This window comes from Rhamphochromis longiceps, linkage group LG7, assembly GCF_057381845.1.
Source record: "Rhamphochromis longiceps isolate RC_006_pf linkage group LG7, R_longiceps_female_GT1.1, whole genome shotgun sequence".
In the NCBI taxonomy this organism is placed as follows: domain Eukaryota; kingdom Metazoa; phylum Chordata; class Actinopteri; order Cichliformes; family Cichlidae; genus Rhamphochromis; species Rhamphochromis longiceps.
In genome coordinates this window covers 23,653,424-23,680,982 of record NC_140563.1, presented here as the reverse complement: position 1 = coordinate 23,680,982, position 27,559 = coordinate 23,653,424, and the positions used below count along the sequence as shown (strand labels likewise).

At 39.2% G+C, this 27,559-nt stretch overlaps 2 protein-coding genes across 13 annotated transcripts in view; both read left to right on the top strand.

The window, feature by feature from the left end:
- Positions 1–1,117: 1,117 nt before the first annotated feature.
- Positions 1,118–9,924, top strand: LOC146665336 (proton myo-inositol cotransporter-like). Of its 9 annotated transcripts, XM_085412946.1 has the most exons (13): positions 1,118–1,326; positions 2,289–2,758; positions 2,982–3,141; positions 3,305–3,513; positions 3,615–3,723; positions 3,849–4,012; positions 4,378–4,492; positions 4,860–4,985; positions 5,921–6,039; positions 6,741–6,893; positions 8,057–8,229; positions 9,167–9,235; positions 9,351–9,924. In XM_085412946.1, exons 2-13 carry the CDS (start codon positions 2,317–2,319, stop codon positions 9,357–9,359), a joined length of 1,848 nt encoding a protein of 615 aa, XP_085269072.1. In that variant the 5' UTR covers positions 1,118–1,326; positions 2,289–2,316; the 3' UTR covers positions 9,360–9,924. The 9 variants fall into 9 exon arrangements, 8 of the variants coding, with proteins under 8 accessions (XP_085269072.1, XP_085269067.1, XP_085269066.1 ...); XM_085412941.1 differs by having other exon boundaries at positions 2,292–2,758; positions 9,167–9,924; XM_085412940.1 differs by having other exon boundaries at positions 9,167–9,924.
- A 2,393-nt stretch (positions 9,925–12,317) lies between these two features.
- The window catches only part of kif21a (kinesin family member 21A), a 58,045-nt gene continuing 42,803 nt past the window's right edge, over positions 12,318–27,559 (top strand). For 3 of the 4 annotated variants that reach the window (XM_085412938.1, XM_085412937.1, XM_085412936.1), the window contains exon 1: positions 12,319–12,753. In XM_085412938.1, coding sequence (XP_085269064.1) covers positions 12,710–12,753 — 44 coding nt within the window. In that variant the 5' untranslated portion in view covers positions 12,319–12,709. Of the gene's footprint in view, positions 12,754–27,559 lie in introns of all 4 variants that reach the window. The other variant, XM_085412939.1, reaches the window with a different exon arrangement.

Sequence of the window (27,559 nt, the reverse complement as noted above, 5' to 3'; positions counted from 1 at the left end):
GTCACTACCAAATAACTACAAACAGCATCCTACCATAAGCAAACTTATATCACTAAAAGATTATACTGACTACTAAATACAATTTTCCATTGACATATAGAATAAAATATATATTGTTTACCATACTATGCTGTCTACCTTTGCACTTTTTTTGAGATATTGGGTGGACCCTTTTCTCCCACAGAGAGGAAAGTAAATGAGTGTGAGGCTTAAAACAAGAAATCATTGAAAACTATGTTGTTTAAGTTGTATAGCATAAGTACAAAGTATGTTATAGTGTATACTTCCAGTGTCCCTAGAAGCTGTGGTTCAGGTCCAGCTGTTCCCTGGCAAGGAGAGCACCATCTGATTTGAGGATTGGATGACAGTCGGTGAGCACAGAATATCAGCTTGACATAGTGGTCATATCTTATTTTTCCTGTATTCAGCATTGGGTACAACCCCCCAACCACCAGTGATATGCCTAAATATCTTCACTTTTCAGCCGTTTTTTTTTTTTTTAAATCATTCAGAACTATTCCTGAAGACTACTTAAATAAATAAAGAAAAAAAAACTCCGGTTTACTTGTTGTTTAAAGATTGTAGTCATGAAATTTTATTTTAGGACACAAGAATGCTTTATGCGTTTTAAAGTATACATTAGACCACGGTTTAGATGGGTTTTGCTTTTTGGCCTGTATTTGTATAGCGCTTTACTAGTCCCTAAGGACACCGGGCACACTGGCGCCACCGGGCCCTCTGACCACCACCAGTAGGGAACAGGTGAAGTGTCTTGCCCAAGGACACAATGACCGAGACTGTCCGAGCCGGGGCTCGAACCGGCAACCTTCCGATTACAAGGCGAACGCCCAACTCTTGAGCCACGATCACCCAACTTTGCACAATTTATATGTAGGAAAGCCCAGTGGAAAACGTGTCTTTATCTGTCAAGTGTCTGTTTGATTAAAAAAAGAATGTTAATCATATTTTGGGGGGTAAAAATACATAAGAAAACAAAAACGAAAGTAGCTAAGCAACAGTTAATATTTACCTTCGCGAAACGTATCCATCTAAATCTGCCCAAACTTACTGATAGCGCATAAAAAAGTGCTCACAGTTGAAATCTTTGCCATGTTTTGTGGCCAGTGCAAATTCCTGCTGTGTTGGCTCATTAATCACGACTACCATAAAAAGAACCAGTTGGGTTACATTTTACAGTTCAAATGGGCGTGTTTACTTTTTTTTTTTCAGGGATAATATCATATGATCCACATAACAGACTTCCTGTTTGTTGAAGAACACATCCACAGCAGCACTGTGCGCTGGAGGAAAGCAGCTTTTTTAGAGGTATGGTTTTTTTTTTCACAGATAGTTAAGGTGACCTAGGCTAAAGTCCAGTAATGCGACTTATTTGACTTTATTGCAAACAGATGACTTATGGGGACGAGGGGCACAAGGGTCACTTACCATTCCGTACTTTTAGCATTATAAGAATAAATGAAGTAGAAGTTACATTCGGAAATACTCATGAAAGTAATGAAAAATAGATGGGGAAAAGTGATCTGAATGAAAATTGTTCACTCACATCTCTGCCGAATTTTCGAGTAGACAATACATGTGCTGTCAACTCTGGTTTTACGTGCACAAAAGTCTCCGCTGAGCACAAATTCGTTAAAAATGACATTTTGGATGGAGTTTGGCACGGTGCTGTAGGAAGATCGTAAACTCTCTGTTTGAAAAAAAAGAAACAACATTGTTTTTGTAGCCGGGTGGGCACGTGACCTCACGCACAAACATGGCTGCACTCAGAGCAAAGCAGTAGCGCTGTCAGTGGTGAACAAAACATCTAAAGTCAGCTTAAAGTCATCAACCTACACTGTTTAAGCAGCTTTCCCACGACGCGACTCCGAAATATGCGACACAGCAGAATCTGGCGCTCGGTTAACCACAGGAATTAGTCACGACATGTCGTCATCAAAGTTAGCTAGTATAGCTGCTAAAATCACGACGTGGTGCTTTCTTTCCTGTTGCTTTTTCGAGCTGGACACCTAAAAACACACCCAAGGTTTGGAATTTAACTTAGAGGTTAGCTGAACGTCTTGCACTGAAAATATTGCTATTATTTTGTTGAGGGGAAAACGACAACAACAAAAAATGATTATGATTTGTAATCTGCTTTAATGGGACATGACTGCATCCATGTACACGTCACCGCCACTTCCTCACAGAAGTATCTCACCTGGTTGATTTAATAAAGTGGTGACCTGCAACCCCTGGTTAGCTTAACCTCTGGTTTCTCCTATGTCCAGCAGCTATGATGAGTACAGCTTGGAGCACATGAGCAACCTCATGGCCAGCAGGAGACAGAAAGCCGGGGACGATGGAGAGCGGAGTCTCATAGGACCTCCATCTAGGCATGTGGATGAGAATCTCCCAGACCGGGATGCCCCCAAGCCGCTTTTTGTCTATTTGTTGGCGTTTTTCTCTGCCTTGGGGGGATTCCTCTTTGGGTATGACACTGGAGTGGTTTCTGGAGCCATGATTCTCCTCAAGAAGGAGATGAACCTGAATGCTCTGTGGCAGGAGCTGCTGGTTTCCAGTACTGTGGGAGCTGCGGCGCTCTCTGCCCTGAGTGGAGGCTACCTGAACGGGTGGCTGGGCCGCAGGATCTGTATCCTTGTGGCCAGCTTTATCTTCACTGTCGGTGGCATCATCTTGAGTCTTGCCCCAGACAAGGTGGTCCTCCTTGTTGGCAGAATTACAGTTGGTTTGGGCATAGGTAAGTTATTTTTATTTAACACTACAGCTTGTATCAAGGTAAAGTCACCATTATGATTTTGCTCCTTATAAGGAACCCTTTGTTTGACTCTCATTATTCAATATTTGCCTTATTCAAACACAGAGCTCTGAATTATACGGCAGAGTTAGGATGTAATATGAATTGTCTGTGGGAATGCATCTGTTGTGCATTAGCATGAAACTGTTCCTCTCCTTGCCTTTAGGCATTGCTTCCATGACTGTTCCTGTGTACATCGCAGAAGTTTCCCCTCCTCACCTGCGAGGTCAGCTGGTCACTATCAATTCCCTTTTTATCACTGGTGGCCAGTTCATTGCCAGTGTGATTGATGGGGCTTTCAGCTACGTGAGACAAGACGGCTGGAGGTACGCAGCTTTGATGCTCTCTCACCTGTGCTAAGGGCTTTAGTTTAGTTTGGTTAAATTTGATTTATCCCTTTTTTACCATTATTTGGATCTTTGCCGTGAATGCCAATAAGGGCACCAGAGTTTTCAGATTCCAAGAAGCTGCATCTTCTCCATGCTTTAGGTACATGTTGGGCCTTTCCTGCCTTCCTTCTGTGCTGCAGTTCTTCGGCTTTATTTTTCTGCCCGAGAGCCCCCGTTGGCTCCTCCAAAAAGGCCGAAGCCTAGAGGCTCATCAGGTTCTCAGCCAGATCAGAGGAGGCCAGAACATTGATGAGGAGTATGACACCATCAGAGCCAGCATTGAGGAAGAAGAGAAAGATTTAAATGGAGGTAAACGATGTCTAGGAAAAGGGAAACATAGCAGGTGTTATGTGCGCGTGCTTAATCACACTGTGTGTTTTCTTCTTTTTTTTTTCCCTGGTTATTTTTAGGTGGGCCTGTTATTTTCCGTATCCTCAGGCACTCGCCGACTCGTAGGGCTCTCATCGTTGGTTGTGGGCTCCAGATGTTTCAGCAGTTGTCTGGGATAAACACCGTCATGTAGGCCGACTTTTTGTTTTGTTCAGTTTCAGACCGCATGACAATGCTAACCATTGCTGTAAAACCTCAAGCGCTACATCAGAGCAAGTGTGTTTTCTGTAAATCTGTCCTGTGCTGTATCCTAGGTACTACAGTGCAACCATTGTGCAGATGGCTGGGGTGCGTGATGATAAACAGGCAATATGGTTGGCCGCAGCAACTTCAGCTACCAACTTCGTGTTCACCTTGTTGGGAGTCTGGCTTGTTGAGAAAGTGGGTCGCAGGAAGCTGACCCTGGGCAGTCTTTTAGGTTTGTAATTATAGAGATTACTTGATTGATAGATGCATTTTTTTTTTAAGTTTGGGGGGGTGTTTGTGTTAAGTTAATTTAACACAATTTGTCACAAATCAAAAATAAAAATATAGAAATGTGTTCTTACTGTAGCTAAGGCCAAAAGTGTTTACAGTGGGCAGGACTGGGGTCATTTTCATGTAAACATCTCTGGGACTTTTGCAACCAGACTGACTTCTAAAGTAAAACTAATGTGTTTTTATGGTAATAGTATTATATTTGGTCAATGATATTATTCAGGTATATGAAAATGAACTGCTTGTTTCTGCAGACACCCCTGCCGTCTTTCTCAGTGTGTTTGTCTCATTATGTTTCCGATGCAGGAACTGGTCTGAGTCTGGCTCTGTTGGCAGTTGGGTTCTTGTTATCTGCCCAGAACTCTCCTCCTATAACCCTCCACCCATTAGACCCCCAAAACTCAACCTGCAGGACATATGGGTAAGAAGAAAAAAAAAATCACACTGCACTAATTTTTATTTGTTTTTGTATTGCAACATAGCATGCAGGCAGTTCGACTTCCTGTCAGTTTACACTATGTTGTCGTTCAACATTTGGTTGTATTATGTATTTTGTGGCTCAGTGGTGATGCTTATCTTGGTATTTCTTCACTGTTGTGACAATGATTTCGCTAACTTTCATTCTTGGAGTGCGTGTATGCATCCTCTGGTGATTTTTAACCCCTCACTCTTCCTCCTACCTCCAACAATAGCTGTATTTGCTTAATCTTTAAAGGCCTGATCTCTGCCGCTCAGTAGATTTGGTGCTGTCTTTTGTGAAAGCTTTTGCATTCATCTCTGTCCTGCAGGTCTTGTGAAGGCTGCATGCTGGATCCAGATTGTGGATTTTGTTTCCTTGAAAATGGCACCAACGTGTACGACTCTTCCTGTGTTCCTGTCAATCAGTCATCCACGGATCATGCAGCCTGGGGAAGGTCAGATATTTGGGGTCTTTTGTTTTTGTATAAAGGGAAGGTGTATGCATTAGCTCACAAAAAATGTAAAGGTCCGAAAAGATGTTCCAGTGATTTCTTTCTTGGATATGACTGCTAAGTGGATGGATGGAAATATGGATGATATCAAAAGTGCATAAAGAAGTAGTGAAATAATAGTGCTAACAAACTCATGGAAAAAATAAACCTGCATAATATCATCTCAGCTTAATCACTAATGCAATCTATTTCAAGGTAAAAAACCAAAAAAACCACAGGGATGTCTTGCAATGCCATCAACAGACATCTTTTACATATATAATGTTAACAAAACACAGAACAGATGCAGATAAAACTCTCCATTATTAACTTGAATGATCCTCTTTGTTGTAAGACAATTGTTAGAAGGAACAGAAGGGTGGAGTTTTATAGCTTCCTGTCTGTGTCACATTAACAGGATCCAGTGTTACGTCATAGGTGTGGTGATGTGTTGTGTGTTTTAAGCTTGAGTTGCGTATCTGAGAGTGTGAGAGCACGTCTCTTCCTGACCTTCAGTTCATGTGTCTGTGAACATTATTTGAAGGTCCAGTTTTAAAATACTACTAAAAGTAGTGCTTGAAATATTACAATGCTGTCTATGACCTGCACTGTAATAGATTGTTTTTCAAATACTTTTAAGCTAATCTGTGTTATTTACCCCCAAAGTTGAGATGATTAGCTCAATAAAAGGAAAATGAAACAAGTATTCAATCCCAAAATTTAGTAAATCAAAGAAGCAAAATAAGTAAAAATCTAAATGCAATGAAAATAAAGTAAGTAAAACATTTGATAACATTATGTTTAATTAAATAAAGTCTAAATGTAAAACAGTAGGGTGGCTTTATGAAGTACAATATGGTTTCTGTTTTTTATTATTATTATTTTTGTTTTTAATCCAGGTGTTCCAATGGAACAGAAGCAAGCGACAATCCAATTTGGGCGTACAACTACTGTCCTTCGTCTTACTCCTGGATTGTTCTTTTTGGCCTCATCCTCTACCTTGCGTTCTTTGCTCCAGGTTTAAAATTAATTTCTTCTTGTTTTTTTTTTGTATTTGTTTTTATTTTGTTGTTTAAATTATTATTTCTCAGTTCATAGCCATCCCCATGTTATTGCAGCTGAACCTAAACGTGCTGAGTCTATTCCCCTAATTTAGTTTGACTGTGAGGTAACTTGGACAGTATAAATGATGGATATGGCTACTGCGTGACAGTCAGTGAAGTGGCATTATAAAGCTGAGGAGTGAGCACTAGGCCTGACTGTTGCATTGCTGTCTTATTGGCTGAAAACTTGTGATGAACAGCCTGTCGTTCGAATAATAAACCATCTACCGATGAGTCGCCCGATCTGAAAATGACTTTTCTGAAAACACATGATCTCATTTAAAAGTTGCCTTATAAATTCCTTCCTTATAAAAGGCGCTTCCACCTTAGCATCACTTTTCAAACAGTCTGGGTCCATCTTTTATACCAAATCATGTCTATTCAAACATTTGCAAATTCGAAAACAAAATCATCACTTTTTAATGCGTTGTAATGTGACACTAAGAAACGAGTTATGGAAATAGAACAAATTTTCAAGATGTAGGAAAATGCTTCTTCATACTCAACCTCTTTGAATGTTATCAGTGTTATCCTAATCATGAAGGCTAACCAACAGCTAATATGTCGTTGACACATGTCTAATGTGATAAAATAATGCATACAATACACGTTACAGGTATGGGCCCCATGCCTTGGACAGTGAACTCTGAGATCTACCCACTTTGGGCGCGCAGTACTGGCAACGCCTGTTCAGCTGGAGTGAACTGGATCTTCAATGTCTTGGTGTCTCTGACGTTTCTCCATGTTGCAGAGTTTCTTACTTATTATGGTAAGACTGCATTAAGATAGCAGCTAAAGTGTTTTAGGGTATTAAGTAACTGGAAACGCTAAAAGTATAAAACTTGGCAAAAAAAAAGAAAGGGACAGACATTTTTATTGCTGGTTGAGTTGTGGTTAATTGGGTTAAATACTTCTTTAAAAAAAGTTAAAGGATCAGACCTCCAAGGAAAAAATGATATGGACTGGGTAATGTGTTTGGAACGTAAGCATCCCGAGTTGTTTGATGGAAATGAAAATTATTCAAAGACACCTCCTGAAAAAGTGAAAAAAATGATGCGGCAGCCTGGTCCATTTTCCCGATCTTCATTCCAGCTATTTCGCCTGCAGTGTGAAAGTAGCCTTAGACTCCATGGTACCAGACAGTGAGCACAGCGCCCACTAGAGGACATTGGGCCTTCAGGCCACCCTCATAAGGTCTGTTTCTGGTTGTTTGGTCAGACATTTACACCAGTGATTGGCTGGTGGTCATTTTGTAGCTCTGGCAGTTTCCATCCCGCCAGGAACAAATAGTGGTCCTGCTGATGGGTCCTACTGAAGGACCTTCTCAGCCTTGTCCAGCTCTTTTAGAGTAACTGCCTGACTCCTGGAATCTCCTCTGTGCTCTCGAGACTGCTGTGAGACACAGCAAACCTTCCGCATTAGCACATATTGATTTGCCATCCTAGAGGAGCTAGACTACCTCTTGCAACCTCTATAGGGTCCAGATATGATCTCATGCTGCCAGTAGTGATGCTGACCCTGGCCAAATGCAAAACAAGTGAAAAAACAGTCAGAAAAGATGAGGAGGGAAAATGTCAGTGGTCTCTACTTGTAAAACCATTCCTGTTTTGGGGGTAGTCTCATTGTTGCCCCTCTAGTGCACCTGATGTTAATTTTATTAACCCCAAAGAAGCTGAAACTGATGAATAACCCCCTCTGCTACTTAACTGACCACATCAATATCCTGCAAGCTTAACTTGATGCTGTGTTTAAGTTTTCTGAGCAGTGTGCATAGCTTTTTAAGGTTATTTTAAGGTTATTTAGAGGAATTGAATTTGTTTATTAGGTGTTTTTTCCTATTTAAATAAACAATTCACACAACTTTATCAAGTTTAATTTACAGCCAAGAACTTCATAGTTTTGAGCCTAATTTCCAAAATCCCTGTATTCCAGGTGCGTTCTTCTTGTACACGGGCCTGGCCATGCTGGGTCTCATCTTTGTACTGGGCTGCCTCCCAGAGACAAAGGGCCTACAGCTGGAAGAGATTGAGAACCTGTTCGCAGGTCAGCTCTGCTCCTGTGGAGAGCCTTCACCCAACAGCAATCGTCATGTCCAATACATCCGGGTAAAAGGCAGCAACTACCTCCCCTCTGACAACGACGCCTCAGATGTAGAGTAGACTGGGATGATTTCGCTTTCCACTCTGTCCTTTGGTTTTCCTGGGATGGCTGCTCTTGCGGGGAGGAAAAGGTATTCACGGTTCCCTCTGGTGGGTGTGATCGAATGGGACCAAACGCAGGCTAGAGCTCCCCTGGGGTTGACTTTAACTGGTGCTTTCTTTCATTTAAGCAACTTTTTCAAATTTCTTTTTAGTTCTGCCTTTATCTCACCTGGAAATCGTGTTGCTTTGCATTTCTTACTTTTGAATATCCTCCTTATTTCTCATCGTCATTTATGCACTAATAAAAAGGGAATACTGACTGGTGTCTACGCAGTATTGCTGTGGGCACAGTTAATCTGTGACAGTGTTGCTGGGATCAGAAAATCCTTGTTTTACAAACTGATCAGACCACAATGAAAATGAGTGAAATATTTCCATTTTCTTGTTGAGAAACCTTTTAGAAACAAGCCTTTTGTTGTTGTTGTTTTAACCACACAGTTGGTTGCTGACTCATCGTTTACCCTCACATATTTAATTCCATTAAGTTGCGTGATTTCCGTCTGACCATCCATCTTTTATAAACTACAAAAACGAGATACGGGCAGAAATCTGATTGTGGTGAAATGATAAGGATTTGAGAATTTGAAGATCTGTGAAACTGCTTTCACTGATTTCTGCCATACTTGGACGTTTGCACATCTTTTTGAAATCATTAACATGGGGTTAGTCCTCCAATCAAAGCTGGTGTCAAAAATACTAATCACGTGTTTCTGTTGTCAACTAGAAAGTGGGTGAGTTTGCACTTTAAAGTCTTTTATTTTTTCAATAAATAATAAAATTAAGTGATAAATAAAATGTTTCCTACGTGCCAGATTGCTATAGCAAGTTGTTGTTTTTTTAGCATGATTTGGAATTCAGCCAAGCAAACTATGGAGCCGTGGAGTCAGACAGTGCCATAGCCTATATAACTGTAAGTAATGCATCGAGGTATTAAAGTGCTACAAACTTTGATGTTATGTTACTGTACAAAGAAAAATGCCTTTTTGATGTTCAAAATGTTCAATTTCATATCTTTGTTGTTGCAGCTGAGATAATGGTGACCAAGAACAACGTCCCACAGAGGGCTTTTGTACAGAATGTCCTTTTTACACTGGGATACTTTGATAAGTACCAGTTTGCTTTATTGGCACTGCTGGCATTTACAAATATTGATTTTTCATTAAATATTTTTCATGCGGCCTTATTTTTATTTTTTTTTGTACATCAAGCACAGGCTAAGATGTATTTGGAAATTGTACAAAACCTCCACATGGAAACATGAAAGTGCTTGATACCTAAAACTACGTGATCTGTAGTTACAGGTCCATTCTGCTTTTGTTTGAAATGAATGGATTTCCCTCTTGTGCTGGGGGAAAAGAATAGACTCATGACACTACCACCTTTATATGAGACAGAGTTTTTCCTCAGGTGAACAGAGCTGATTGTCTTGACAGCTTCGAGGGGAAAGCATTTCAGGTTAAAAGGCCATAAATGAATTTTATGGATAAATGGATCAGCATTTTGTATATGAAAAGTTAACTGTTTGCAAAGTTACAATATATGTGTGTTTTGTTTTCTTTTCACCAATGTCATATTTGATAAATAAACTTGTCAAAAGAGCCTGATCTGTGAAGTCAGTCAGTTTTTGTGTGAAAAGGTCATTTGAGTGTTGCTCAAATGTAATTGAAGATGGTAACATGACATCATTTCTAAGAGTCTAAGACGGCATGAAAAATTGTTGAAGTGCTCACAACACTGAAACAAAGAATAACAGAGACTTTCCCAAAGATCCTGAGGAAGAACATCTCCCAGAGGCTGTTGGTGTCCTACTGCTGCTCCACAGAGTATTTTAATATATTACTTCTGTGTGTGGTTTTCCTCTTGTACAGTGGCACAAAACAAGGCGCTCCCGAGGGTGGCCCAGAAAACCATGGGATGCCCCCTACCTACTCTAGAGGACCTACATAGTTAAAGCTAATAATATAAAAGATCCTTCTGACTGTCCATGTCCACATAAATGTGCTCTGTGTAATTTGGGAGTGTGGGGAAAGGCAGCTTTGGTCTTTTTATGTGTTTCTTGTACGGTTTTATATAGTTTATAGTTTTTATTACTGTTGTGAGTGATCTTTGAACTGTTCAGAGTCCATTTGACATTAGTGTACACGTTGCATTATGTCATATGGTCCCCTGCTCATCCCAGTGAACTAAACCGGCACCCACAGTCTTAAAGTGTGTGTGCACTCCTGCTTTAAATCTCAGGCCACTTTAATGTTGGCAAAGGAGAATCACATATGATTTTTAACATAATAACAGTGGTTGATTTCTAGCCCATTTTTAGGTGAAATACTTAATGCAAAGTTGGGATGGTGTTTTGGTGTTTTTGGTCACAAGGAGACCCTGATCTTGAAACTGCTGGTAAATGTTGAGTTGATGGAAAAAATCAGTAGTCACTGGGTCATTTCTGTTTTGTGGCAAACCAGGTGATGAACATTCAGGATGTTTTGTATTTAATTGGTTGTGTTAAAAGTCTTCACTTATCCCAGGTAAACTAAAACATTTGGAACAATCCAGATTTTGGTCGGGTAAAGACAATTTTTCGTTATGGCATGAGAAAGGGATAAAAACTAGAACATGTTGTAGATAAGATGGGAAGTTTATTTCAATTAAAGAACTTGTAAATATATAAATATAAAATATGTAATAGAGTAACTATATAATACTTTTACAGGTGTTTGTGGGGTGGGAAGGTGGCATTAAATTCATTAGGATGAGTTTTTGTAAACAATCTGACACTGTAGAAAAAATAAAAATGTATGAAAAAAAAGACTTGCATATGATCCAAAATCTAACAATGCAGCCACGGGATATCGAATCCTGACCTGGTCTTAAGGTTTGCTGAGTCACAGTTTTGGCTCTGTAGACGTCAGGTTATGTTTATATTAGAGAAGGGGTGCAAATTACACATCAGGTCAGTTATTTCTGTGCAGTCGTAGGATTTGATTTCCATTGTGACCAGATGTGTTCCACTCTTTCTAAGAAACATAAATGCAGTGTTGGCCCCTACAGTTCCTTCGTGTGGCACTGTGATTATCCAATCCACAAGATGGCAGTAAAAAAACAACTAAAGAGAATAAATAGTCGCGATGAACGTTAGCAGGGAGCAAAAGAAAAACAAAAGAAAAAAACAACAAAAAACCCTTTATTTTATATGTGAGCTTAAAAAATAGATTATCTGCCAGTGCAATTTTAGTGACTTTTTTATATTTATTGCTACTGGGAACATGGATTCATATATTTGTTATCTGTAAACTAAATGATTGCTTTTTTTTTAAAATGGGATGATTACAGAGTATATTAAATAATAAACAATAGAATATTGCCATTTATTTATTTGGTAATTTAAATGATATTGTAAAATTGCTTAAAACAAACGTTTTGATATGGTATTAAATTGAATTCGAAATATGTACTGATGTCATTTAGGATTTCTTATAGAGACTCGTGTTTGCCCATCTTTTGTAGTCACATGAAAGTCCAACTATCTACCTGCTAAGCTATCGAAACTTTCATTTGTGTAAAAGAAGCTTGTGGTAGTCCAAGGTTACTGCTATCAGAAGGCTGCTGGTAGATTCTCTGCCGTTGCTGACATGACTTCATGCCTGAAAGCCAAATGGCTGATGCTGTAAAGCGGTTCATGGTGCTGTGATTTCTCTAAGACGCACAGAAAAAAAAAGTTTTAAAATTAAATTAATATTGTCCCAACATTTTCTATCATAAAACGATGATAACTGTCTGGAAAATGTACATTTTGGGCTACAGATTCATTCTGGACTGTGTCACGAGCGCTTTTTATTAATGTGGAAATGCAGATTTTGGTACTCCTCCAATATACTGGGGGGAAAAATAATACAGTGATTCTTACTATCGCCTCACTCCCCGGAGAGGGCGTGGCTTGCTGACGCACTGCGGATCCCTCCCAGTGTCTAAACGGAGCGGAGAGAGGAACGGCGAGGCACCGAGGGGCGCGCGCACATGTGCGAGTGTGTTTGAACCAATGAACGCGTACGCGCGCGCCATTGGCTCACCAGCAGCCGGAGTGGCAGTGTGCAGACGGGCTCGAGTCGGAGCATCAGGGCCAAGTTGCGCAGAGATGCAGCGTACGTAGACGCAGCACGCGGGCACACCACCGCGGCTCTTCCCCGATATCATGGTTTAAACACCGTTAAGATAGGTTGTTGTGGGTTTTATTTTTTATTTTTTAATGGCGGCGCTGAAGTCGAGGTGATCCGCTCGCCAGCGGGAGTATAGTGCGCACTCCTTTTTTTTGCCGGGGCTAGTAGCCAACGCAGATAAATCCGCACTATTATTATTATTTTTTCTTCTACCTGCTGTTGCATAAGGAATCATGACAACGGGACAGGATGAAAGCTCTGTCCGTGTGGCATTGAGGTAAGGCGCTAAAGACTATTTAAATGTTTCCATTAACTCCCAAATGCGTAGCAACATTAATTGCCCGGTGCCACCTGTCAGTCAGTGCAGCGGGCCTCGCAAACACCTGCAGGTCATCAGCATCATCTTGTGTTCGCCAAACACTCTTTGACCTGGAAAATATTCCGCGTCGTGACGTTGCTGTTACCGGCTTTCAGGACATGTTTGCGGCGCAATTGTTTCTCACCTCAGTTTGAATGAGCAGGTTTTGTGTTGGGGGCTCACAAACATAGAGCATCACGCCCATTGCACAGGTACGCGCACGCGCGCACACATTCACGGGCCATCCTCTGTAGCGTGCATGCTGGGAGGAGTGACGATATCTTTTTGCAGCGGCTCTCTCTATCATAGAAAAGGAAACAGATGGAGAAGGTGGGAGAGAGCCAGTCGGCCTGTCTTCGTCCAACGGTCTGGTGTCTCATCAAAGCCTCCTGCAGAGACAGTGGATCGATGAAAGAAGAGCTTCACTGACAGTCAGGTTCCAAGGAAAAGGGCAGTGGGCCTATAACGCTGTCAAGCCTGCTCTTTGTTTGTAGACATTCAGTGGACAGCTCAGTCACGGCTCTCAGCGATTCAGTACTGTTCCAATCAATTCACCAAACGGACAGGCTGCTTCACCTCTAATTTCATGCACTTGATGTGGGCGGCTGTATTCATGCTGAAGAAGGCCGCTCACACCCAGATGGTGAAGTGGCACTGACAGTGACATAATGGGGAAACCAATCTCTTTCTCTCCCCTCCAGTCTGTCCGTATCCATAGTAATTATAAAAATGACTCATAATGGCAGTATAGTTTCTCATATCTGTTTTTTCTTTTTTTTTTTTTGGTATCCTCATATTCAGCTGCTCGCCTGTGTTCCTTGTTCAACCTTAAAGACACACAAGTGCCTCGTCATTATTTGTGATGATTGTTTGTGCTGAGCTTCCGGATACCATCCCCCAGTATCCCATTTATGAGGGGAATAATTTATTTTATGCTGTTGCTACTCCATGTAAAACAGGGGTTGAATTGGTCTCAAGTGTTGGTTTCGAACACAGTTTTTATGGTAGGACATTTTCCAACAGAAACTAGTGATTCTGGAGATGTTCTGTTTTGTACCGTCTGTTATTTGTTGCCAAATAACTCCTGAAAAATTTGCCTTTGCAAAGATAGACATTTAGTGGTTTTAATGGAAGGATGAAAGCAAAACAGGCAACTGCCTGGACCTGCCCAGTTAATTACAAAACAGTTCCCAGAACAAGCAGCATGTTGCCGTCCCAGTCTAAGTGGATCGAGTGCCACTTCTCCCCTGTGGAGCCTGTAATGCGGTCAGTTGTCTCTCCCCACCTGGAGTCTACTCTGCTGGGGCTTTCCTGTTTGTCCCTCTGGGGCTGCACAGTTGGTTGCACTAAGTAATATAACGGCCCTGCGCTGCCTTACTGTAAAGTTTTGCTGTTTGTCTCGATTCTGTGGTGTGATTTGTAGTGTTGTTTTGCTGCAGGCACTTTGGGTTTTTGTTAAGAGTTTTAGAAATGTTTTGATTACCTTTGATGTTTGCAGGGATGTAAGGTTAGGAATGGAGCAGCTCCTATAATGCTACCACTATAATGACAGTATGGTTATACAGTGATACGTTGTGAGACTGTGTGATGCAATAGCCAAACAGTCCTGAAGAAATCAAAAGTCCGGAAATATGCATCTAGGAATGAACGAACTGTGGTGTCAGTTGTGTGCGCGTCAGTTAGGTCAAAGGTCAGTGGAGGTAATGGTCATCATTAATCAATTTTAATAATGCATTTCTTTTAAATCTGATTAGCTTTTTTCCGCTGAACACTATTTTACCTCTTAAGAGTGTTTAATATTCTTCTCTGCAAGTTGGTTAACTTCTGTTCACCCTACACTCTTTCAGTTAATTATCACCATCACAAATCATAAAGTAGCGACTGTTTTTTTTGCCAAATTGTTATCCGAACCATAATCTACTTTGATGATGACAATAAATTACCCCACAAGATGAAATGGAGGGGGTCTACATAGAATAGAAAACCCTTTCTCCTATTAGCGTACACATGAAGTCAACGTATCTGATTACAAAAAATCACCTGTCTAATGTAATAATTCATATTGATTCACACCTCATACATGAGTGTAAGGTAGCAGAATTATGATATGCCAGTTTCATATGAAAGTAAAACGCACGCCTGTCCAAATTGGATGCAAGTGTATTTTTAAAATGATTTGCATTGTCAGAGAGAGTCGCTATAGGAGCATGCAAATTGCAGTGAAAGTGTAGACAACCATTCACTTAGGAAGAGGTGAATGTTTTGTGTTGTGGTTCCACCAGCTAAAATTACAGCTCTGATCTTAGTAAACTGTACTTCAGTTTGCCATATGTGAGACTGGTTATTTGGTAAATGTACCCTGAAAAGCATAATTGAGCTTTCTCATAATGATGCCTCTAAATGTAATTCTGTTACCACAGAGTTTTACTGAAGATCAGTTTTCATCTGTAATGGGTTTTCTAGTGACAAATGCATGTGCATAGATGCTTCAAATTGGGCATGACGGTTTCGTTTTTGTTTTTTCTCTCTGCTAAACCCAACAAGCCTATGGATATTTGGTTAGGTGTGTGTCAACAAAAACGCCTCATATGTAGACATCATGGAAAAATAGCTGAACTCATCTTGCAGACCAACAGTTTTCATGGTTCTGTTTTATACAGGGTTGGTTTTAAGGACTAAAAGGACTTCTTAAGGTAATTTAACAGTTTAAGGCCAAAACTTTATGTTTATATAAAAAAGGCCATCTTGCGCTGTCAGACTTCTACAAAGGAACTCAAAGCCGAGAACATTTGCTTGTCAGTGTTTACTCGTGCAGAAAAATGGTGGCAGTAGAGGGTGTATTGTGAAACAGTTGCACAGTCGTATCCCTCCCTGACTACATTATATTAATTGTACTGTACCTGGTTTATTTGAACAGCCCATTATGTCATAACAGTCTGTTTTAAATGGTAGGTGTGCATTGATGGGAGGGGCCGAAAGGCTTGCAGTGAGGACTTGCTGAACCTGCCTGCTGTGGTTGTTATTAGTGTATGTAGCAGAATCATTGTTTTTAATGTGCTGACAGCTTAGCACTGGGGATCAAAGTGAGAGAGAAGTATCTTTGACTTTGTTTATATCTGCTGTAAGAGCTTAGCTTGTGCATTAACCACTTAATAACATAAAGTGGAGGAGCTTGCAAAATCAAAAGCCATGCCACTAGGGCTGGGCCATATTATACCGTTCACGGTAATACCGGTATAATGTTAGGCAACGATAGGAAAATGAAATATCGCGATAGAATATGAGTAAAACGCGCATGCGCAGTGCCTTTGTTTTCATACGCACATGGCCGATTGTTGAGTGAAACAGATGAACCAGAATTGGTTTGTAAAAATGGTGCAACTTCAGTGATGTGGAACTGGTTTGGTGTTTGTCCGTCAGATACACGACAAAGCACATTTTTTTTTGCAGAACATGCAAGCGGCCGTTGGACTAAGATGCCCTTAAATCTGGGAGTAATCTGGGTCCTAAACTCCGTCTCTTCAGGTCAAACGAACACTGCAGCATCACTAAGAGTTAAAAACTGTCTAAATTCTTTCATCTTTAATAAAACGATCAGCATTGCTGCTTTACCAGGTGTAACTGAAGTTTAACTTCCAGGCATCCATGAAAACAAAATGTATTACATTTAACGGAGTTAGAAGTTAGCAGGAAGCTAGCGGAAGTTAGCTCGCTAGTTTCGCTAGTTACCTAAGCATGATATTGCATGTTCTGACTGAGAGATTTCTGAAAAAAATCAAACGTACAGCTCTGCTATCACTTCCAACATAAATGAAGACAGGAAACTAAACAGCAGTGACGTTTGTAGGGTTACTGAAGTTGGGCTAGCTGGTATATAATAATGTGCTACGTGATCGCTAGCGACACAGCTATGTTAGCATAACATAAACAGTGAAGCTGGAGGACGAACACTAACACTTTTCCACTTATAAAAGTTAACGTTAAGGTTCCTCATGGTTAGAGACAAATGCAATCGCATGGCAGGATGCTGTAAAAGGACCAATCTTCAGTCAGGAGAACAACTGAGATAATCCATCCACAATACGAGGTTAGTCATATACTGCAACAACATGGGAATAGAGCAGCTGCCAGAGAATTCAACATTAATGAATCAATGGTACAGAAGTGGAGGAAGCAAGAAGAATGAGTTTAATAAAGTTTGATTTATCTGACTGCTTTGTTTCGCGTAATGTGCCTTATAATCCTGGGCACCCTATGGTCCGAAAAATACGTACTGCACACTACAGTTTAATGTTGCAAAGCACCTCTTATGTCAGCCCATTTCTACTGGAAATGCCTTTTGGTTAAACTTTCAGCAAGGAATTTGCATTTGCACTGTTACATTTTTATAAAGCTTTAATGTACATAAAAACCAGCTTCTTGTTTAAGTGAAAATAAATGATAGGTTGTCTTTTTGCGCTAGTAATGTTGTGGAGTTGTATTTTGTCTCGCATCAATTATATCGTCGGTTATATCGTTATCGCAAATTTTCAAATATATATCGTGATAAATATTTTTGGCCATATCGCCCTGCTCTACATGCCACATCTCACCTTGAAATTTACCTCCTCATTTCCCCTGTAAAGACTTGTTGTCTCTGATGCTCAGCTGAAGGCCATAACAATGACGATAATGAAATTAAATGGGTCCCTAAACCTCTTAAGACTTAAGTTACAGCCATGCTTTAATGTAATCAAGTGTAGGCATGCAGCAACTGGTATAAGTGGGTAAGGCTAAGCCTCAGGTTGTGGCTCACAAGCCAGCTGTAGAGACAGGACTAACTGTGGTGGAACAATCTTGTTAAAATGAGCTGCATGATTAGAGCAGATATCTTATATTATTGACCAGAATGGGCTTCAGCTCAGCTGACAAAAGCTGTGTGAGCCGAGGTTTACAATGCAAATAGAGATTAGTGTCTTTCATCGGAGAGGGGGGGAAAAGGGCTCAGTCGAAAAATTGTAAAAAAAAACAACAAAGGGGGAAAAGCATGTAGCTACATGTAAAATATCAATTTGTGTCTGTTGTTAAACAGTTAGCTGAAGCATTAGTTGGCTAACCTTAACATACCTATTTTCTGTGTTTAAAAGCAACATGTTTTTGTATGCTACATAAAAGCTAAAGGTTTATCTGTCCAAAAGTTTATAGTTGAAGTGCAAAGACATGAATTTTTTGAGTGAAGTTTTAACAGGTTTTTGGACACTGTAACAAGGGCAGGGCCAGTAGGTTACTGGCAGAGGACCAGTTGGCGCTCAGGACATTTAGATTCGTGTTCGTCGCCCATGGCAGCACCAACTAAACACAGCCCCTCAGTTTAAAGCCTCTGCAGACCTCGCGCTTTGTTCACATCCACTGAACTGTGAGAGTCTGTCAGGATGTAGCTGTTGACCCACAGTCGTTTAGATGTGTCTGTGTGTGGGTTTAAGAGTGTGTTGGTCTTTACCTGCGTTCTTTTTTTCTCCCATTCTAGTAAATTGTCCAGTGTAACTTTTTTTTTTTTTTTAACCCATCACTGCTGGTTAAGTTTCAAATGTTAACCCCGGGACTGGGTGATCAGTACAGATCTTAAGTCCAATGGAAGTTTTATAGCTTTTGAGCTACAATCTCAAAAGCACAATTTCCCTCCGTCTCTAACCTGGACTGAGGTTCTATGAACAGCATTAATCAGTTCACCTCAGAGACACTGTAATTACGTACAGATTTAAAAGTAAAAAAAAAAAATAGGAAACCATCTGACCATGATGAGCTCTGAAAGCTATTACCTAAAACTTTAAATTGAACTTTAAAATTTATGAGGGAGCCTGTACAAACATTTTAATTTCATCTTGAAATTAAATTTATGTATTTTATTCTGCAGATGATTAAAAACCAGTTTGACAATGTGTTTATTAAAATTTTAAACCAAAAGTATCACCTACATTTCTCCCATTTGTAAGATCATAAAAGGGTATGAACTGTGATACATATAAAACTAGAATTGATCCTCTGCTATAACTATAATAGTAGCTTAACTTTAAGTAAAAGTGGCAGTATATTTGTCTTGTGCATTAATAGACTGACTCAGAAAGAGAAAGCAATTCGAAGCCACTGCCTCAGGCTTCAGGGAAGTGTGAGGGAAATATTTATTCATGGCCATTTTTTTTGTCTTGTTGTTGTTGTTGTTTTCATTTTCAAAAATGTTAAAAATGACTTTATTAAACAACTTATTCAGTAGACTGTGAAACTGAGAATGGTGGCAAAATGAAAGTTTGCCTCAATATTTTACTGTTGCTGAATAACCATTGCAAGCCGAATATTGAGCTGTATCACTGAATGAAGCAGTCCTGATGCACACTTCTTGCTGCACTCCGTTTACATCAGAAGTTGGATGTCGGAGATACAAGTGACATCACTCCTGAAGTGACCATGTTGCAGTAACAGTATTAATACCCCCAAAACAGGTTTTCTACCTTGCTAGGGAGAAATTCATCAATCACCTTTTTCCCTTCACTTAAACACAGTTGCAGCACATCCACAGGTCAGTGCTCTGTGTATAGGTTAGTAATTAGTAAATGCACAATAGTGGTGTTACATCTTACAAGATTTAAAGCTTTACTATTGTTTATGTGCACTGCTACCGTGTTGGAATGTGAAGTTGGGGTCTGGTGGGTAATCTGAGTTGAGGAGGCATTCCAGTGGAAGATTCCGACTCAGAACTCGGGATTTCTGACTTTCAACTGAAAACGGAATACAGCAAGAACCTTTTCATATTACTTGATTTAACAAAACACAAAATGTCAGTAACATTTACAACAGGCACATGTCATAGAAAACAGTATTTCTTGGTACAGTGATGTGATTCAATTTGTTATTTACACAGTATTCCACAAACAAGGGAAGAATAGTGTTTATTGCTGAGATTAACAACTGTAGGAGATTAATATCCGTCTGGAGGACCTGGTTTACTTTTTTGGCTCTGTCTAGATCAAAGAGTTCTTCTTTTGCCTTGTGTGGATTCCGCACACTTTTTCATTGTCATTCTATTTAAATGCTTTTATTAAAGAAAGGGCTTGATGGAGGCTTTCATAGGACTGTATTACATCTCTGCACATGCCTCTTGTCTTTTTAAGCAGTAGCCAAAATGTGTAAATACTGGCCAAGTTACGCTATGAATAACACCTACTTGGCCTGCAGCATTAGATGGGAAGAGGTATGTGATCCCAACAAGAGACAGAGGCAAGCTTTGGATAGACTCAATTCATTATCATGTAACATAAGTGACCTTCATCATTTGTACTTCATGATCTTACTGTATAAAAATTACTCGAGCTGACAGCCTGCATGACTTTATAGTGGTGCCATTTAGGTTATCACAAAGCACTTAATCCTGTGTGATAAAGTGCTGTGATAACAGACTGTTAAAAGTGCTGCACTTCACTAAGATTATAGTCCTTGGTTAGTATCTACAATGTCAAAAAATAATGACAAAATGCCTTCTGCAAGTTCCAAACTAGAAGTGATATATTTGGTATGCTGTGTCAAAAAACTATTTGAGTATTTTAGCTTCACAAATGTCAGTAAATGTTTTGTATTGTAAGTTTGTAAATTGAATATCTTAGGATTTTGGTTGGAGAAACGAGCAGTTTGAAGACATAGAATTAGATTTTAAGGCACATTTTACTTAAAATACATAGCTCCATGTATTTGTTAGGAAAAGTTCCACAGCAGGCCTTACATGCTCACTGCAGCAGGACCACAATATCAGGAAGTCAAATTATCTTTAGTAACTGACTTTGTCGTGGTGACGGACTGCCCTGTATCACACTAATTTGAGTGTAGCCCAGATAACACTTCCAGTGTTTGGCCATCATGACCTCCTTCTAGACAGAAGGCTCTTCCATTCCAAGGCTATGCTAAGCATAGCCTACACTTAAGCTCAACTTGCCTCAAAATAGATTCCTGACTGGCCGCAGCACTCCTGGAAGACCTCAGTTATCTATATCACAACCTCAGGAGTCAGCACATTTCTGCCAGATGCATCTGCACCGATGCAAAGAGCCTTGTGCTGTGCAGTCTGCATGCACCACATGTCAACATGTTTTTTTTTTTGTTTTTTTTTTAAACAAGAACCGGATTTCCCAAATTCTCCTTCTCCTCCTCCATTATACAGCATAAAAATTAGATGGTTACACAGAATAAATTGGATGTAATCATAGAGTAGCTTACATGCAAACCACACCCTTAGAAAAATGTTATTGGCTCAGTTGTTGGCACTGTCTTGCTCTGGCGCACTTTGCATTGCTCCTTTTTTTCCCCCCTAGGTAGTTTTCTTTCCCAGTCCTTTAATTTTACCAGCAGTGTACCACTGCTTGATATGTATGCCTTTTCCTGTTCACTGTACAGATCTGTCCAGTTAAGGACTCAGCCAAAAATGAATGAAGTCTAAATGTAGAACAGAAGCCACAAATAGGATGTGGATGTAACTTAACTTCTATCATCCAACTGCCTGCATAATCACAAATAGGACTCAGACAGTCACAAATAGCTCTGTTTGCATAGCAAGCTGCCACCTTATTTATGTCAAGAGACTCTCTATAGTTAATGGGGACAGATGTTTTTTCTATGAAGTGATCTGTTTTTATTTGTGAATCAGATTTTGTTTTAAGGTTATGTTGAAATGTATAGATGTTGCTGTGCTGATATGGAAGATGCATGTTTAGCTTGCAGTCACCACGTTAGGGACCCATGACTATGTTAGCACTGGAATCCATTCATCTGGCACTTCATGTTTGTTTGTTTTTTCTCTAATCTAAAAAGTGTGACGCATGTTTTAATATTATAGTTAGAGAGACATTAAGGATGGTGATTTTCAGTTTTACTTCACTTTACATGTCAGCTTAGCAGGGGTGTTTTTTTTTTTTACCTAAACCAAAGTGAGGTTTGTGTATTCCACCACAGTAATGTGATGGCATTGAATTTGGGTCGCAGTGTTATCTTTGGTTACAACACTGCAACTGAAGATAGGGTTATTTGCCCTTAACGTACAATACCACATTTGGTGAAAGCCAAACATGACACATATTAGCTTATCAAAGACCTCATACCGTCTGTGGTGAAGGAGTGGTAATTTGGTCTCGTTTTGGAGCCACTAGACATGGACACTTAGTCTCTGAACTCTGCTTTATACCTATAACTACTGACAGTTATTGATGAGAATTGGCTCATGCAACAGGACAGTGATCCTACACACAGCAAATCTATAACAGAATCGCTGAAAAAGAAAGGAATGAGGGTGTTGCAATGGTCCAAAGGTACATTATCAATCGTTGTTCAGCTTTGGATTGGATAGTCTTTATTTTCGCTGGAAGCAATTTTGATAACAAACTGTCATCAGCTATGCCAGTACATACCACAAATAGTTGCCTTTGAAGCAAAATACATGATACTCGAATGAGTATTTGTTGAAAAATAACCGTTAGCTTTATACATTTTCATTAAATCCTTTGAGGATGTCATTATGTACCCTTACCCTATCCTATCTGATTAATCGCAAAAAAATGCATCAGCAGATGAAAATGCAAAACAAAAAACTGAAAAACTGAAATTCTAGCTGTTATGATATCTAATTGCTGGAGGAGTAGTGGCTCACCTCTGCATCACATCTTCAATTTGGATGAGGAGTAGCAGGCAGTTACTTGAACAATAAAACAGCTTCTTTGCTTGTCAAACACCCCTCCTGTGTTTAGATGTCTTGCACCTAAAGTGCAGCCTTGGATTAAATCCTGCTGAAGGCACCAAAGTGCAAATGAAGTTCCACCACCTGCTGGCATCATATGGCAGCTGTTTGACTCAATCTGCATATTCATGAGGTGTTAGTCTTTCACTTTTTTTTGCTGCAGATTTAAACACTAAACGTGGACAATGCCTTTGTTAAATCTTTCTGTGTTGATTGGTCACCCACTGTGAAATAAAGTCTTGTATTTGAGAGCTGTAAATAGTTAAGTGCAGAGTCAAAGTGCCTTCCACTCTGTATTGAATGGTGTGTTTACCTAACCTGTTATCTTCTATCTGGCCTGAAAACTGCAGATGGTGGCTGGCTGTAACACACACAGTTTTTAGGGCTAGCCTTTGTGTCGCTGACCCATGTTTGACACAGAAATGAGATTCCTATGTCAACAACACATGGTTCAGTGACACTGCAGTCTAGGCCTAACTCTGCCTCTATCACAGAGGAGTGTGCTATCTCAGGGTACATTTTCTCCTTATTTTGTTGGTTAATTGGACGAAATCATATCTTTTGTTTTTCTTCTATGCACTGCAAAAAAGACAAAGCAGTTTTCATAAAGGCTTTTAACAATGTCTGCAATATTTATTTGTTGTTGTTTGGGAAGTTGCATATAGGAAAACAAAGAAATAGACCTGCAGCCACATTAATAAAAAAAGGGGGCAAACATTGGGCAGAAAACACATGCATTAAAAAACAAGCACTTTGTGAGCACAAACTTTCACCAAGTTAGCTTACTCTCTGGGCAGTTTTTACTTTTGAGTGAATTATATTGTATTTTTTAAATATTCATTTTGTTTTTATTTATTTTTGAAGATATTTAAAATGTTTGTAGTGAAGTAAAAACAAGTGTAAAGTACATGCTTTTGTTATTTTCCTGTTGAAACACATTTAATATATTTGACATAATTATGAGTGCAGTGATAATTGTTTTGTTTTTTTAAATTTATGTGGCTCTAATTCATGTGTAGCATTCATTTCAACGTTTGAGTTTAAAATTTTTAGATTTTTTTTTTGGGGGGGGGTAAAACATTTTTAATCACAAGTTTTTGTTTAACAAAAAATAAAAAAAAATTATTGTGTGTTTAAACCTGTTTTAACAGACTCGTATTAAAATAATGTGATGTGTAGAATCCTTGTCTGCTTTCCCTGTATGCTGATATGTTGTCAGTACAAACAATGGCAACAATAACATGGGCCTGGATTCTGGAGCATGGACCTTAGATTCCATATTTAATATTTAATTAGCGTAATTTCGTCTTCTGATTGTAAGTTATCTTTTTTAGAATCTGTTATGAGATGTTTGCGGTCATTACTTAACCAGACCCACATTAATGATGTCAGAGTTTATTTGCTGTGTGTGATGATCCACATTGAATTAGACACCTCGTATTAGATTCAGCATGTCTGTTGTGTCAGTGTTTCCAGTCCTGAAAAGGATGACTCATTCAAAGCAACACCGGAATATCTACAAATAAAGCCTGACAACCAGATTAGAAGAAGAGGCTTTAAAATTACTCCTGTGCCATCATTTTATTTTTTTTTTAATTAAAGCAGTAATTAAAAGGGAACATTTCTCTGGCTATGCTCTCACCACATATAGTTTGACACATTTTGCACTTCAGTAAGATCTGTCGTGGTAGGTGTGAATGGAGCAATTCAAAAGTATCAGCAGAGAGGAGAGGTGACTGAAGATTTTGTGCCTTGGCCCTTGGACCAGTGATTAGTTTTTGGAAAATCTGTGTTATGCTAGATGCCGGTGATGTGTATAACATAATTCTCCATAATCTTTGGCTAACTTTGGCTAAAATTTGCTGGAAATTCACTGAAATTAGTCTAAAGGTTGTTAGATGGAACTGAGAGTTAAATTACTTTACAATATATTTAACCATTGCAATTCCCTAGCTGAGGCCTTCTGTTTCCTAACCTTTCCCTCTGGTTACGATGGGGCAGTCTGCTGTCTGACCCTTGACCTGCAGGAAGCAGCAAAGTTGTTATCAGCATGCCACAGGGATTTGGCATGCCCTCATTTGTTTTCATAAGCACGGTTTCTGAAAAATGAGTGGGATATCAACACATATCCAAAACCTTATTAGAGGAATCATGATAATAAAGGAAAATTGGGAGCAGGGCAAGGTCAGATTTCACACGTCACGCAGACTGTAAACCAGTCAATGTGCCCCGACAGAGGCATGGGCGTGTGCCTTGTTTTTGCAAGTGCTGACCTTGTGCAAAGTATGTGGTGAATTTGTTTTTTCTTGCTTTACAGCATGCTTAAAAGTGTATCAACACAAGCCAGCAGCTTCATTATAAATATCGTAAACATTTCAAAATTAGATCAGTTGTATGTTTTGTGAATCACTATGGCAAAGAGCTTTATATTTTTTATTCCTCATAGTCCTAAGATGGCATTTGCAGCAGTTGGTATCAAAAGCATTGTTTGTGTATGTTTGTGCATTTATCTATAATTTCAGTCCAGAATCAATCCAATTCTATCTTTTTATTAAAGTTTTTAGCATTTGTGCAAAAGATTTGTGAAGCTGGAAGCTGGGGTGTGATCATTCTCATGCCCAGTCTCTTTTACCTGTTCCAGGATTAAGTTGCACCATGAGGTGAGAAGTCTGTTGCCAAAATAAGCTTTGTTTATGTTGAAGTGATTAGGAAAAAATTAAGGGCTTTTCCACGGGTTGTGAGAACCTTGCCCTTCCTTTAGGGTTTGTGCAGCCCTACCTCTAAATAAACAATGTGAAAAAAGTTGGATGTGCACTTACTCTTTATTGGAATTCATATGATCATTTCAGTATCAAACAAATATTGAGATGTGCGCATATTAGCATCTTTCTTCTCTTTGAATAGATCTGTGATCCTAAATAACCAAATATTGAAATGAAGAAACTAATTTGTTTTCATTAGAAGAGATCAAAAGCTCAGATACTAAGCGTTTGGTGTTTGTTAAAATTGTCCTACATTGTGATTTAATCTTTCTTCTGTAAGTGTTTCTTATGCCTGATTTTATTGTGATGGCAAGTTTCATTTATCTGTAAAAATTCCTTCCTTTCCTAAATTGAGAAATGTGTTTTACTGATTACCAAAGCTATTAGTACTTAAACTGAATCTAGAAAAGATGTACGTAGAGGTGTGAAAAACTTGTTTCAAATTGTTATATTGAATGTTCATTTGCTCTGACTGATATGTAACGGGTCTGTATAAGAATACATTTATGTAGAGTTTGTAAATATTTTTTTTATGTGTGCAAGTATCAGTGAAGCACATGGTACTAAGATAAACCTGGTAGTACTTTACCTGTTTGAACTACATCACAGTGGATTGTATTGGAAATAGTTGGGCCTTTTTTATAGTATGTCTGTATAGTGTGTGTGTGTGTGGGTATGACTTTGGAAACATGGTGGAGGACAAGGGAGTCCTCCACCATGGGACTCTTCAAAAAACGTTACAATTATCGTACTACTGTAGTACGATAATTGTAACGCTTTTTGAAAAATGAAAATTCCTTATATTATTATTTTCTGTTTTTATCCTCATAAACATATTTAGATAAAATGTAGGAGTCAGGCCAGTAAATTTAAACAGAAGCCAGCCTTTTGTCTCAACTTAGCTTTGGGCTAATTCATGCATCACACCATAATAAAATACACTTAATTTCCCATCAGCAACTCCTTGTGGAATTAATGCTTTCTTACTTTGGGCTTGGCTGAGTTTTAAAAGTTGAAATAGGGAAAATGATCCCAGTGGTCGGTAGACTGGTATTTCTCATGCTTGGGCTACAGTGGTGAGGATGAATAGGACTTAACTAATGTGTCACAAAATCAAGAAAACTCAAATGTACCAATTTGTAATTTCTTAATATCTTTCTAAAAATAATTTTTTGCTTTTCTAGTTTTACCCCTTTCAGTGTAACAGTACATTTTAAATGTATTTGGTAGCATTAAAGATAAAAATGTATATTTTAGTATGAAAAATATAATTCCATTTAAAGAGCTTGCATATACTGGTGGATTAACAATTACAGGTATGTATGTATGTATGTATGTATGTATAATTTTTTTTTTTTTTTTTTTTTTTTTAAATTAACAGTACTGTTAAATTAGGGCAGTTGTGTCATAAACCTTATATTTGGTGGTGGCCTAATAAATTTCTTGAGCACTGTAGACAGAGAAAATATTCTTGCCTAATTTCTTGGGCCGGTAGCAATTTAACCTCATCCTCAAGTCTTTGATGACTGCCACGAGATGCTGAGTCTCTTTCTGTTGCCCCTCCTCCTGGCATCTTTCGGTCGACCAGACCAGCATTATATCCTGCTGTGATCGGATTATGACTTTAATTCTTTGCCTCTATTACTGGTCACCATGGCAACCCCCACCACCCACCAGCCCTTTATTGTCATGCGTAGTCCAGAATGTGTATGTGTGTGTGTGTGTATATATGTGTATATATATATATATATATATATATATATATAAAAAATTTTTTTTATTTTTTCCCCCTTCTCTCTGGCCTAGTATTATGTCTAAAGTAGATGCTGCTCTCAGCTCTTTGTCTGGTGCTGTAGGTGGTCCCGTCAGGCTGAATGGGCAGAGCATGAAAGCACTTCTGGAGTTTTTTGATGGTAAAAATGCACTTTCTCATTGTACTGTGGGACTCTTTAAAGCGATTCTCCAAATAGAAGCTGCCCAGGACCTTTTTCAAGCATTTATCGTGCATTGTTACGGTAGTTTTCTTTAAATGCTTTGTTTGGTTACCACCTCCTTCATTTGAGGTGGTAAGCCAACATGCCTACAGTAGGCATAAAGTGAAAAAGATGGAATGTAACATCCACTGCTGCCTACCAATGTCTCATTTCTGCAGTGAAGTCTCTCTCGCAGGTTTTTAATTTTGGTGAAGGCCAGATATAATTGCTGCTCCAGC

Excerpts from the sequence above, each read along its gene's own strand:
- LOC146665336 (XM_085412941.1), top strand. The coding sequence starts at position 2,317 with ATGAGCAACCTCATGGCCAGCAGGAGACAGAAAGCCGGGGACGATGGA. Across the intron at positions 2,759-2,981 it reads TACAGTTGGTTTGGGCATAG|GCATTGCTTCCATGACTGTT; the intron begins GTAAGTTATTTT and ends CCTTGCCTTTAG. Across the intron at positions 3,724-3,848 it reads TCTGGGATAAACACCGTCAT|GTACTACAGTGCAACCATTG; the intron begins GTAGGCCGACTT and ends GCTGTATCCTAG.